The 12557-nt window shown below is 56.0% G+C and overlaps 5 protein-coding genes across 5 annotated transcripts; 3 read left to right on the top strand and 2 right to left on the bottom strand.

The window, feature by feature from the left end:
- Positions 1-158: 158 nt before the first annotated feature.
- On the top strand, positions 159-840 carry LY79DRAFT_668141 (uncharacterized protein; the record flags this gene model as incomplete). Its single annotated transcript, XM_060563481.1, has 2 exons — positions 159-615; positions 671-840. 2 exons carry the CDS (start codon positions 159-161, stop codon positions 838-840), a joined length of 627 nt encoding a protein of 208 aa, XP_060416414.1.
- Positions 841-880: 40 nt separating this feature from the next.
- Positions 881-2074, bottom strand: LY79DRAFT_511314 (Sir2 family protein; the record flags this gene model as incomplete). The annotated part of the gene is made up of 1 exon (XM_060554251.1): positions 881-2074. The coding sequence occupies one exon, from the start codon at positions 2072-2074 to the stop codon at positions 881-883; it is 1194 nt and encodes a 397-aa protein (XP_060416413.1).
- Positions 2075-4175: 2101 nt separating this feature from the next.
- LY79DRAFT_588731 (cation efflux family protein) lies at positions 4176-5438 on the top strand (the record flags this gene model as incomplete). Its single annotated transcript, XM_060560951.1, has 2 exons — positions 4176-4758; positions 4837-5438. The coding sequence occupies 2 exons, from the start codon at positions 4176-4178 to the stop codon at positions 5436-5438; spliced, it is 1185 nt and encodes a 394-aa protein (XP_060416412.1).
- Positions 5439-6279: 841 nt separating this feature from the next.
- Positions 6280-8135, top strand: LY79DRAFT_578131 (D-xylulose kinase; the record flags this gene model as incomplete). Its single annotated transcript, XM_060559939.1, has 3 exons — positions 6280-6334; positions 6394-6836; positions 6930-8135. The coding sequence occupies 3 exons, from the start codon at positions 6280-6282 to the stop codon at positions 8133-8135; spliced, it is 1704 nt and encodes a 567-aa protein (XP_060416411.1).
- Positions 8136-8517: 382 nt separating this feature from the next.
- On the bottom strand, positions 8518-10361 carry LY79DRAFT_111560 (uncharacterized protein). Its single transcript, XM_060550704.1, has one exon. The coding sequence runs from the start codon at positions 10105-10107 to the stop codon at positions 8899-8901; it is 1209 nt and encodes a 402-aa protein (XP_060416410.1). The 5' UTR covers positions 10108-10361; the 3' UTR covers positions 8518-8898.
- Positions 10362-12557: the final 2196 nt, after the last annotated feature.

Below are 12557 nucleotides of genomic sequence, written 5' to 3'. Positions count from 1 at the left end.
GAGCAGACAGGAATCATAGATGCACGGACCATCCAGACTGGAAAGAACCGCGATGAAATCAGGGCACTTTTTTTTGCTCCTCAGGGCCAGTTGCTCTTCAGTAGGAAGGCGACGTCAAATCACGAATCTTCCTTGTTATGACTATCGGAGCATCCATCATGTCGCGAGTTTCTACTAAACGGTTGTTCACAGCATCGCCGTGCCTGCGAGCTGCGGCATTTGCGCAAGCCGCCCATCGTCCCCTCTACCTCCACACGCGACACTCGAGCTCCCTTCCCACGGTCGCGCAGCTGGACTTCTGGAAGTCCCTTGTCCCCAAGCCATTCCGATCAGAGGAGAAGCTTCGCGACGACCCCATGATCAAGCGTGTCAAATCGAAGAGGAAGAAGGAGTGGAACCCGGCGACCTTCTATATCGTCATCTTCCTGCTGATCGGATCCATGTCCATCAACATGCTATCGACGAAGCAGGCGTTTGAGGCCTTCTCGCGCCAAGCGGACGTACGCATCAGCGTCCTCAAAGAGGTTGTCGAGAAGCTTCAAAGGGGTGAGACAGTTGATGTAGAAAAGGCACTGGGCACTGGCGACCCGCAGAAGGAGCTTGAGTGGGAAGAGAGTAGGTCACCAGCACGAGAGCACCACGTCCGGCCATGCTAACGAGTCATTCCTAGTGCTGAAAGAGATCGAGCGCGAGGACATTTTCCGTCAAAAGAAGCAGGAAAAGGCACGACAAGCGGAGGCCGCGGCAAAGAGCAAGGCCGAAGCAATTACGGAGCAGCAACCAACAGCGGCACCCGAGGCCGTCAAAGCGCCAGCACGGGGCATGTCGAGCTTTTTCTAGATTACAAACGGAAACGCTTTGAATTGGTACATATTGAGGGCTATGACAACATATCATTGAAAACGCCGGGGTTTTCCCCAAGAGTCATCCTATTCAGACCCGACGCCATTTCCGGTAACTGTTGAAGCCGCTCGACCAGCGCCGGAAGCACGATGTCTGTAGACACTTCTGTCCGAACTCCCAAAGCGCCTGTTGGATCCGGGTCCAACGCGGCGGAAATCTGATCCTCGCCTCGCACACCTCCCGTATTTACGACCGCGATGGGCATGCCGCGATCCAGCGCCCTCTTTGCTAGTCGCCATGCCGAGTATGTGGCAAGTGAAGTTCCGAGGATGAGGAGCCTGCCAGCCCCGTCGATGGCCTCCTCGGCCGCTGTCTTGACTTGGTCGGCGATACTTTCGCCGAACATGACCACGGCAGGTTTCAATATTCCTCCCGAGCTGGTGGGCTTCCACGCACCGTCGTGGTCGACCTCGATGACATGCCTGGTGCCTTCAAGCGTGGAGGGCGGCTTCGCGAGGCAATGCGGGCAGGCTGGGTATCTAAAGGTTGTGTAAGGCGCGCCCGGCAAGTCCACGTCTCCATCAGGGTTCGTTCTGATGCCCTTGGCCTTGCGCTCGGCAGGGCTCTCCGTGTCCAGAGCCCCAGAAGCTAGAGCCTCGATAAGGAAGGCAGCCCAGGCGGGATTGAGCCGTGCGAGCTCCTCTTGGAAGACGTCTCTAGGGTACTCGTTCCTGCAAGTCACGCAAACTGTGGACCTTAGGTAGCCATGAAGCTCCAGAGTAGGAATGTCTGGATGAGCTCTCGAATGAAAAGAGTCGACGTTTTGCGTAACGACGCTCCGAACCAAGCCCAGTTGCCCTAGGTCTCGGATGGCATAGTGGCCATGGTTAGGTGACGCCTTGTGAAGTGACGTCCAACCCAGGAAACTCCTTGCCCAATACCTTTTCCTGGCTTCGTGGTTGGCAAGAAACTCGTGGTAGTAGATCGGGCGGTACGTCTTGTTCACACGATATGTGCCATTGACGCCCCGGTAGTCGGGGAGCCCACTAGAAACAGAGAGGCCCGCGCCAGTCAATACGACGGTCGATCTAGGCAAGCCTTTAGGGGGCGGAGCCGTGAAGAAATTCTCGAGGGCCGCGACAGCACCCGGGATTGTGTTTGCGTTGCTTGGGCGGACTGTGGGGGGGGCTAAGAGTTCCGTGTAAGGAATACGCATAAGAGGTTTGCGCATTGGGGAGGTGTCGCGTTGCGTAAGGCTGCCGTGATGTGGGAGGTAGTGCCGGAGCTGAATCAGGGCGAGGAAGCGCCGGGGAAAGTCCGTCTTCCGTAGAGATTAAGGGAACTGGCAGTATTATATGGATATGCAAACCCCAGCATGAGTCCAAGAATAGAAGTGTGCAAGGGACGGGAAGAGAATTCTAGTTCAGACGAGCGCGTGTATACGGAAAACGTTGTGACAGGCCCATCTTGTAAGCTGAAGGGGGCGATCTCATACCAGTGATCAATTCGTCATGATTCGGCGACGAGCCTCGCCAGCATCTCCACAGGATGACCAAGCCCGATGTGGCTTGAGGGGATGTTTCATCCGATTATGTCATCATTTACTTACTAAGTCGAAAGCTCACACGTATCTCAGTGCTCTGAGGCAGACATGATACTTCGGACATGCACACCAACCCCTGCGACAAACTGGGCAGATTGCTCCATCAGATGCTAGTCAGCAACCACACCCAAAGGATTCGGTGTTTTTCTGGGGAACCCCAGGGGTGTACTCACGTCGCTTGTTCACCAATGAAGGGCCGGCCTCTACGGCATTGCAGGGCCTGCAGGACGAAGTAGCATTGTGGAGGGCGACGTTCCGCTGGTCTGTTCTGGATCGTGTCGGCGGTGGACGTACCAGTATACTACTGCGTAGTGTTTGCGCTTGTCCTTTGTCGAAAGGACAGCTGGACATGCGGAGAAACGTGTCCGTACGACGGATGGACCCTTGAGCTGATGGATATCCTCGTTTTGTCACGACTCAATTTGAATCAAAGGAGTCACGTGCGAGCGTTTCTGGCCGGGTCCCCATGGTCTTGGAGACTGAGGTGTGCTGTCGCTCATGTCAGGGACAACAAGTGCTGTGCTGCTGTGAAGGCGACAAAAGCACCTGCACTGCGCAGAGAAGAAAGATACCAGGTAACTTGAGCTTCTTCCCGATCCGCAATCCTGACGGCGCTGGGGCGCAAGATGAACCACTAGTAGTACTCTGTACTACGAGATTTGATCTGGAGGAAATTTCCTATCCAGGGATCCGGATGTTTGGTATTGGCAAGAAAGTTCCAGCGATTCATCCATCCATCCAATCTTATCCCAATTGCCTTGCCTAGGTACCTGTGAGACCTCAAGAGGGACCGCTTTGGCAACGTACCTACCTACCACTTACCTACCTTAAGTAGCGCACCCACAAACCGCAGCACCAGCACAGTACAGCAAGAGTGCTTGGATTATGTAGTGGGCAGGTAAGGCTACCCGGGCGTCGGCGTAGCCGGAACCATCGTTCCTGCCCTGGCTTTTCGAGGATTGCCGCGTCGCATTCCTTTTCGTAAAGAGCGCGCACCGAACCTGCTGAATCCGTCGCCGTACCTGAACCTTCCCTCCCTTCCACCCGTCCATCCACTTCACCCTTCCATTCCATACCTGCACTACCCCCCTCGTTTGTCTATCTGACGTTACCTAAGACCGAGACTCTCTCTCCCTCTGTAATTATCTGACGAACCGTTTCCCGTCCCTGGTTTTTTTTGGTTTTTTTTTTTGCTCGGTCGCTTGATCGCTCGCTTGCTTGTCATGTACGCGTGCCCCTGGCCTGCTCGCCATTAGCCAACCCGTTATTCGTGCCCCCCCTCCTCCCCTTCAGTCCACGCAACGCCTGTCGGGTCAATTCACCTTAGCCTCGCGTCTCGGTAACAGCTAAGAGAGACAGTCTTCTGGGCATGTCTCCCCCGTCCAAGCGTCCTGCGGGACTGCTCTGCCGCCTTTCCTCTGTGAGCTGTGTGACGTCTGCACGAACAGCCGCAGCCGAACCTGGAGGATCCGGCACGGGAACACACACCCTCCTCCATTGCCTCCATTTTGCATACCCCTTTAGGCCACCTCAATCACATCTGCGCCGCGTCGCCCTCCGCATCTATCAAACATCCAGCTCGACCACTTCTCCCTGCGAACCCTACTTAACCCCTAGCGCCGCCCGCCATTCCGCCCGCCTGCGCTCCACCACTCCCTCCTTCCCCCATCTCACACACACCCTGACGACTGCGAGGAACACTTCCCCTTCAGTACCAGCCGCAGTCATCATGTCTTCCACCACAACTGCCACTATGACTGCCAACCCCGTCCAGTCCCGTCGGAGCCATGGCGGTCACTCGCACCATCACCACCACCACGGTCACGACAATGTCTACCTGACCTCGGCCAACAAGAACGATGCCGGCGTGCGCATCACCCGCATCGGCCTCTTCTCCAACCTAGGGATGGCCTTTGCCAAGGGCGCTGGCGGCTACGCCTTCGGCTCCCAGGCCATGATTGCTGACGCCTGGCACAGTCTGACTGACCTGGCCTCCGACATCTTGACGCTGGCTACTGTTTCGTGGAGCCTGAAGCCCCCGACCGACGCCTTCCCCACCGGTTTCGGCAAAATCGAAAGTCTCGGGTCTCTGGGCGTGTCCAGCATGCTTCTGGGCGGCGGCCTGTTCATGTGCTGGAGCAGCTTGATCACCCTCCACGCGCACCTCTTCCTCGACCCTGCAGCCGCTGCAGAGGCAATCGCCCACGCTCACCACGGTCACAGTCATAGCCATGCCCATACTGGCCCGAGTTTGCACGCCGCCTGGTTGGCGCTGGGTACGGTCGCAATCAAGGAATGGCTATACCAAGCTAGTAAGCACTATTCCCCACTTCTCCCCAAGTCCGAGTCGAGTCAAAGAAGGGGAAAAGCTAATAAGGGAGGGGGAACAGCCATGAAAGTCGCCCGTGAACGAAAGTCCTCCGTTCTTGCCTCCAACGCCGTCCATCACCGTGTCGACAGCTGGACTGGTATCGTCACCTTACTCGCCATCCTGGGTGCAAACCTTTTCAAGGACGCAACCTGGTTGGATCCTGTCGGTGGACTCATGATTTCCCTTCTTGTCATCAAGGCCGGAGCCGAAAACACTATCTCTGCCGTATACGAGTTGGCCGATCGTGCCATTGACGAGGAAGTCAAGGACGACATCCGGAAATACACCCTGAGGGGCCTCTCTGACGTTACTGACGGCCACGAGGTCGATGTTCGTAACGTCTCCGGCGTCAAGTCGGGCCAGAACTACCTGGTGGACATCGACCTGGCCGTCCCCGGAGCTTGGTCTGTCGAGACCGTCCGTGATGTGGAGGACCAGGTCCGCACGCTGGTAGGCGCCAAGGTCCGGGGCGTACGGAGGATCAAGGTGCGGTTCGTGCCGAAGGAGGCCGAGGTTGCGCGCAAGTTTGATGAGTTCATCCCGGGAGAGGCCAATCGGGAAGTTAGCGAGGAAGCCGAGAACCACGGCCACGCCAACGGCAATGACCACAAGCATGAATAAGCCAGCCAGATTCCTTGTGCGTTCAGAGGAAGAGCTTGCCGTTCACGATGAGATACCCTAGGTTCCCAAACCATTTCTAGAAGCGTGGATACGCCGCCCTCTGTTTTTTTATCTAGATGTTTTTTTTTTGTTTTTTTTTTTGTTCCTTCATTAGTTGACAGGGATTACCATGTATAGAGAGCATCTGCGGATAGCACTCTCGAGGCATCCATTTGCATCGGGACGGCGTTTAGGGGGGCGTTTTGCAAAAGGCCAGCGACAGGCCCGCCATTTAAGACAGTTTCTGTTTATCGGCTACTCAATCACACAATACAGACTTTGCTCTTGACTCACTCGCTAATGTGGATGCCACTGTGTCTCGTTGAACCGCGCATGCCCTGTCCAATCCCGCAGCCCTTACGGATACCTAAAATACATATGCAGGGTCACAGCCTACGCTAGTTTAGATACGCAGAGGATGCGGGACGAGCTGTCCCAAGTCCCGAGTCCAGGGACAAGGCTGTCTCGGCTCCCGCCAAGCTGTCTCGGCATCATTGGCGCGCGTATCCGTCGCATCGACCTGTGGAACCTACGATTGGCCCGTCCGCATTTAGCCTGAATTGCCGCAAGGCTGAGGCCATGCACCCCGTCCGAACTGCCCCTCCATGCCCACACCCCCCACGTCAAGGTGATGTACACGTAGAAGCGGTGTTGGCAGCGGCCAACTTTTACAAGTAGTCGGTTGATCTGCGTCCCTTTCTCTCCTTCACACATGTCGGCCTGTCTTTCATCTTAGCCACACAACTTTGGAGATTGACGGATACTGAATAACCCCCAGTGTTGAGTGCCTCGTCTTCCCATCATGAGTTCCGGTCCATTATATCTCGGGTTCGACCTTTCGACCCAACAGCTCAAAGGTCAGTCCACGGAATCATCGACACCATCATCTCGGTTCTCGGCTCTGATGCATCCGCAGCCATTGTCGTGCAGTCCGACCTAACGGTCGTCTCCGAGGCCAAGGTCGACTTTGACGCCGACTTCGGCAAGCAGTATGGCCTGCGCAAGGGCGTCCTGACCAACGAGGCCGAGGGCGAGGTCTACGCCCCGGTCGCCATGTTCCTCGAGGCCATCGACCTCGTGCTGGAACGCCTCAAGGCCAAGACGCCGCTGGACCGCATTAAGGGCATCAGCGGCTCGTGCCAGCAGCACGGCAGCACCTACTGGGGCAAGGACGCCGAGGCGCTGCTGGGCGGCCTGCGGGCGGACAAACCGCTCGTCGAGCAGCTCAAGCAGGCTTTCTCGCACCCCTACGCGCCCAACTGGCAGGACCACAGCACGCAGGCGCAGTGCGACAAGTTCGATGTCAACTTCGAGACGGCGCAGCGCCTAGCCGAGGTCACCGGCAGCGCCGCCCACCACGTATGTGTTCCCATCCAACCCCCCTTCGTATTGCCGCCCGAGGGCCTCCCCGCCCGTGTGTGTGCCCCTCCTGACTGAGACGCGAGAGAATAGCGCTTCACCGGCACGCAGATCATGCGCCTCCGCCAGAAGCTCCCCGAAATGTACGCCGCCACGTCCCGCATCTCCCTCGTCTCCTCCTTCCTCGCTTCCGTGCTCCTCGGCACCGTGGCGCCCATTGACATCAGCGATGTCTGTGGCATGAACCTCTGGGACATCCCCGCCGGCGCCTGGAGCGAGCCACTCCTCGAGCTCACCGCTGGCGACAAGTCCAAGGCGGCCGATCTGCGCGCCAAGCTGGGCGAGCCGCGGCACGACGGCGGCGGCTCGATGGGCCCCATCTCCCGGTACTTTGTCGAGCGCTATGGCTTCAGCAAGGACTGCCAGATCGCCCCCTTCACCGGCGACAACCCGGCCACGATCCTCGCCCTGCCGCTGCGGCCCATGGACGCCATTGTCTCGCTCGGCACTTCGTCGACCTTCCTCATGGTTACCCCCGTCTATAAGCCCGACGCTGCCTACCACTTCTTCAACCACCCCTGTACCCCGGGCCAGTACATGTTCATGCTCTGCTACAAGAACGGCGGGCTCGCGCGCGAGAGCGTCCGCGACGCCCTCCTCCGGCCCGAGGGCGGCGACCCCTGGGCCAACTTCAACCGGGCCGTCCTCGACACCCCACCGCTCGACGTCCGCTCTGAGTCCGACAGGGCGAAGCTGGGTCTGTACTTTGACCTCCCCGAGATTGTGCCTAACATCAAGGCCGGCACGTGGCGGTACACAGCGAACCAAGACGGCAGCGATCTCGCCGAGTCCGCGGCCGGATGGGACAAGCAGACAGACCCGCGCATCATTGTCGAGTCGCAGGCGCTCTCGATGCGCCTGCGCAGCCAGAATCTCGTGCACAGCGCCCGCGACGGGCTTCCAGCGCAACCGCGCCGGATCTACCTCGTCGGCGGCGGCTCCCTGAACCCGGCGATCGCGCGGGTCATGGGCGACGTGCTGGGCGGCGTCGACGGCGTATACAAGCTCGACGTCGGCGGCAACGCGTGCGCTCTGGGCGGCGCGTACAAGGCCGTGTGGGCGCTCGAGCGAGCCGAGGGCGAGAGCTTCGACGAGCTCATTGGGAAGCGGTGGAAGGAGGAGGGCGCGATCCAGAAGGTCGACGACGGGTTCAAGGACGGCGTGTTCCAGCGGTACCAGCCCATCGTCGGCGCGTTCGAGGAGATGGAGAAGCGGATCCTGAAGGTCGCCCACAACTGAGCGGGCAGGCCGACGCCAAGATAGAATCAAGATGATAACAACCAATGACTACGACCCTGGCGTTTGGGCCTTGACGAATCGCGAATATTCCGAGACGGCACATACCGCCAGTGAGGGGAGAGGGGGGGTAGACGAGAGGCCAGACCTACTAGTTTGGCTGAATCACATCGAGGCCATCACGAAGGAACGTCACCTCAAAACATCACAAAGGGACCCGTCAAGTAATGAATAATGCGTGTGTCCTGGTATAATTAGGCAACTGGTCCATGCAGCCAAGTCATGCTCGTCTTCCAACCCTCGGATCCTCGACACTCAAAACTACCCAGAAGGGCCGCCCGCCTCCAAGTGCCACGTCCACAAACCTAACCTTGACCCGCCACCCTGGCAAGTGTTATCTACAACAAAAAAAAAAGTGAAGAATAACTACCACCCAAAAGCCGTTGTCGAGAAAGAGAAGGGGACATCACATCTGAGAAAGTGCCGCCCTCGCAGACCTTGAAGTTCCTTCGGTCGTGGTTCCAAATATACCGTGAAGAGCAGGGAAAAACCCCTCTGCGGTTTCATCCCCGTTGCCGAACGATCAAGTATCGGAACTCATACGAGAAAAATATCCCCGAAAAACCATTCCGCAGAACGAGTGGGGGTATCAACCATTCCAACTCCGTCCAAAGAAGAACAGAAAGAAATGTGCTTTGCTTTTTTTTAATGCCTCAGTTAGTGGGGAGGAAAGCAAAGCAAACAAAGTAAAGAGTGAGAATGCTGCTTAGAACATAACCAGCAGGCCCAGGACGAAGATGACCAGGCACGTGGTGCAGCTCTTGCAGCCGCCGGTGGCGGCATCGAAGCCGAACATGACAGGCTCGGCGCGCTTCTCCGCGTTGGAGACGACGACCACCGTGGTGCTGGCGGACGGACGGGAGTCGCTACCGCTGGCGCTGCTGCCGAAGGACAGGGCAGGGGGCGCGGTCGGGCGGAAGACGGTGCCGTTGGTGAAGGGGTAGGGGGGGAAGGCGTCCGTGGTAGGGCGCGGGTGCAGCATTGGGGTGCCCGTGATGTAGATGGTCGTGTTGACCGTGGGCAGACGGAAAACGTCCGTCGAGATGCTAGCAGTGCTGTCCCGGGCATTGCTCTGCGTGACTGTGACGGTCAGGTTCTTGTGGACAGTGACCAGGGACGTCTGGACGTGGTCGCTGGCTGTGATTGTGACGACGGAGGTTTGGGTGTCGGTCATGATGTGAGTCTCGACGCCGCCCGAGGAGGCGGGGGAGGCGGTGATGGTCTCATATACCTGGTCGACGACCGTCTTGGTGATGACGACGACATCTGTGGCGGTCGAGGCCTGGGAGGTCTCGGTGGAGGTCAGGGCAGGAGTGCCGACGTGGCCTAGGGCAGAAGACACTGCAGTGCTGAAGTTCAGAGTGGTTCCATCAGCCACGGTGACGTAGACGGTCTGCGTCGCTACCTCTGTCACAACCTGGGTCGCCTTGGAGCGCGAGTAGGTCTTGGTCGAATGCTTGGGGATGTCAAAGGACGAGCTGACGATGGGGATCTTCGAGATGGGCGTCAGGCTATCGACAGTGACCGTGTAGGTAACCAAGATGGTATCAGTGGTTTCGGAATCAGGAGCCGAAGAGGGCGTCTTTGAGACCTTGGAAGAAACGCGGGCCGAGGAGGACGAGCTGACAATGGCTGCCTCGGTGACGGTCACGTACACGGTGTGGTCCTGAACCTCGGGCGAGCACTGGGCCTCGAGGGAAGGAGTGAAACTGGGCTGGAAGTCAACCGTGACGGTGGACAGAATGATGGTCGTGGGTGTGTAAGTGACGGTTGAGGTGACCTCCTGGACAGCGGACGTGACCACATGAGTTTCAGTCAGGGTCTTGGTAAGGACGACCGAGGCGATATCAGCAGAAGAGGGCTCTACCGATGGGGTAGGGGTAGCCTCGCTGGTGAAAGCGCTCGTTGAAGACATGCTGACCACGGGCTCAGAGTCGACATGGCTCTCAGTGGCAGTGGCAGTCAAGTACGCAGTCTCAGTCACAGAGGTAGTGATGAACTGAGTGACAATGGGGACAGACCTGAGAGAGTGTAAGAAAACTAGAAACAAGATCGGAAGGAGGGAAACTTACTCAGAGACAGCGGATGAGCCAGACAGGGTCGCGTTGACGGCCTTGGCAGATGAGACGGTAGTACCCTCGGCAGACTGGTGAAGAGTCTGGGTGCGAGTCATCTTAATGGTGGTGGTAGTGTCGGCAGCGGTCTGGTTCATAAAGCCGGTAACAGTCTCCTCAGCGTCATCAGAGCAGAGAGTCGGGGTACCAGTGGACAAGATGTCAGAAAGAGTGGAGTTGATGCCGTAGTGAGTGTTGTTGGTGTGAGCAGCGTTGTACTGCATGGCAGGGAAGCGAGGGACAATGTGAGCGCCCGAAGCATGGTCAGCGTTACCGGTAGCCGAGCCTCCAGTCGCGACTATTTTGGTGTTAGTACATGAGAGGCAAGTGAAAAATGTCTGAAAAGACAGCACTCACAGTGAACGCCGATGGCAATGCCACCGCCAATGATGGACGCAAGGACAACTGCAGCGCAGATGACAATGAACGTGTCAGTCTTGCGATAGGTGCTCCAGTCTTTGTTGTTCTCGATGGCACCATCATGAACGCTTAGGTCGTCATCCTCGCGATAGTAGCTGCGATGGCTGCGGGGGCAGTGCTTGTCTGTGAAGCTGGTTAGTTTCTCCACAGAAGCCTGAGGTGCTTAAACAACAAAAGACTTACTTGTCATTGTGACGGAAACCTGCGGCTTGTTGGAAAAGTGCTGGCTTGGTTTGGTCTGGGGATTTGTTAGCTCGCTGTTTTTCACGAGAGAGACTCGGGAGCGATGAAAGAGTGTGATCTGATGAAGCAAAGGTGATGCCGTTGAGCCACAAAGAATCATTTGGTAAATGTGTAAAACGAATAAGAAAAATGAATGAGACTTACTGCGTCTGCTGAACGAGAGATAAAGCGGAAGGGAGTGTATTGTCTGCAAGAAGATTTCTGCGATTAGTTGGTGGTGAGAAAGAGAGAGACTTTGTGTGTTGGCGGAAAAGATGGTGGAGTATTGTTGGTGTGTGAGAGTGAGAAGCTCAGTGAGAGAAGGAACGCGAAGGGGGGTGGGAGAAGCGCGTCAACAAAGATGGGAAATAACAAGACCGCGCACTCAACTCTGCTCAGGAAGGTACGAAGGGATGGAAGCTGGATTCTCTGAAAAACTCGGACTGGCGGGAACAGCAAGGACGTACAAAATGGAGAGATGCCATGTGAGATAATGGATCGCTTGTTTCAATCTGATGACCAAGGCAGTTGAGATGTAATTGAATTTCTCATGAGCCATGATAAAGAAATGAGGATAACAAGGAGAAACAAAAAAACAGTACATGAAATAGGCCGATTCCATCTCAAAGATGAGACGGATATTAAGGCTGCAAAGTAGTGATCTCAACTTACCTTGAAGGCGAGATGGCAAAGAGTGTTGACAATGAGAACGAAGGACGCAAGGTGTACCGTTTCTAATTTTATCAACGACGATATAGGAAATAGACAGAAAGAGAAACAAGGCCTTTTTTAAATAAAAAAAAATTCAGTCAACATACCTTGAATATGTAGAGGGCAAACGAAAGTTGTGGCGCGATATGCGGTGGTGATGGTTGCGTAGTAGAAAAGTGGAAGCGGATCCAAGATTGCGTGGGTGGGAAGACAAAAATGATAGGCTCTCTTTTGAGAGCAAGTATGAGTTGGCAGAGAAGCCGTTTCGTCAGTTCACCGGTGAGGGGGTGAATACTCTTGGTGTGTTTATGGAGCAGCCAGTCGAGGTGGTAGGATGCTCGCCATGAGGCTGTTGCCCTGCAGCCAGTCAAGCAGCCACTCCAGCATACGGCATGACAAACCAGACATGGTCCTTAACGTAACAAGAGGCACGGTGATTATCACTCCCACGTTTGCTGAAGCATTGTGATCACACCCTGAGGTTTGTAATGATAGTTTCTGGTGTCATGAAACTATCGTGGGATCTTGCTTTCCTAGTCCAACATCGTATGCCAATGAAACTTCCATAAATACACGTCTTTGAGGAAAAGGCATTGCGTATTTGCAAAATAACTCTTTGAACGACTGATCCTATACATGTACTCGCGAAAGAAAAAGCAAAATGGCCTGGCTACCTTGTGCCACGGTATCACTAGCAGAGGAGACTATTCTGTGAGGGCCTCTGGGAAGGCATCACTTGCACTCTTTGTAAGATTTAGAAACCCGACCATGATTTTCTTTCATTGACCTTATATCGTCTTAGTCAAGGCTTGAGGCTGGTGTGGGAGGATATAACTGTAAACCTCTTCCCTCTTTTGCCCGTTAACATATCTTCTTGCTGGTTGATGTGAAAAAGTCT

The sequence above is a fragment of the Colletotrichum navitas genome, assembly GCF_030913465.1.
Source record: "Colletotrichum navitas strain CBS 125086 chromosome Unknown LY79scaffold_16, whole genome shotgun sequence".
NCBI classification, from domain to species: Eukaryota; Fungi; Ascomycota; class Sordariomycetes; order Glomerellales; family Glomerellaceae; genus Colletotrichum; species Colletotrichum navitas.
Note: the sequence above shows the minus strand (reverse complement) of the source record. Positions and strands in the feature narration are given on the sequence as shown.

Bases quoted from the DNA above. Each gene is read 5' to 3' on its own strand.
- LY79DRAFT_111560 (XM_060550704.1), bottom strand. From the start codon at position 10,107: ATGTCTTCAACGAGCGCTTTCACCAGCGAGGCTACCCCTACCCCATCG.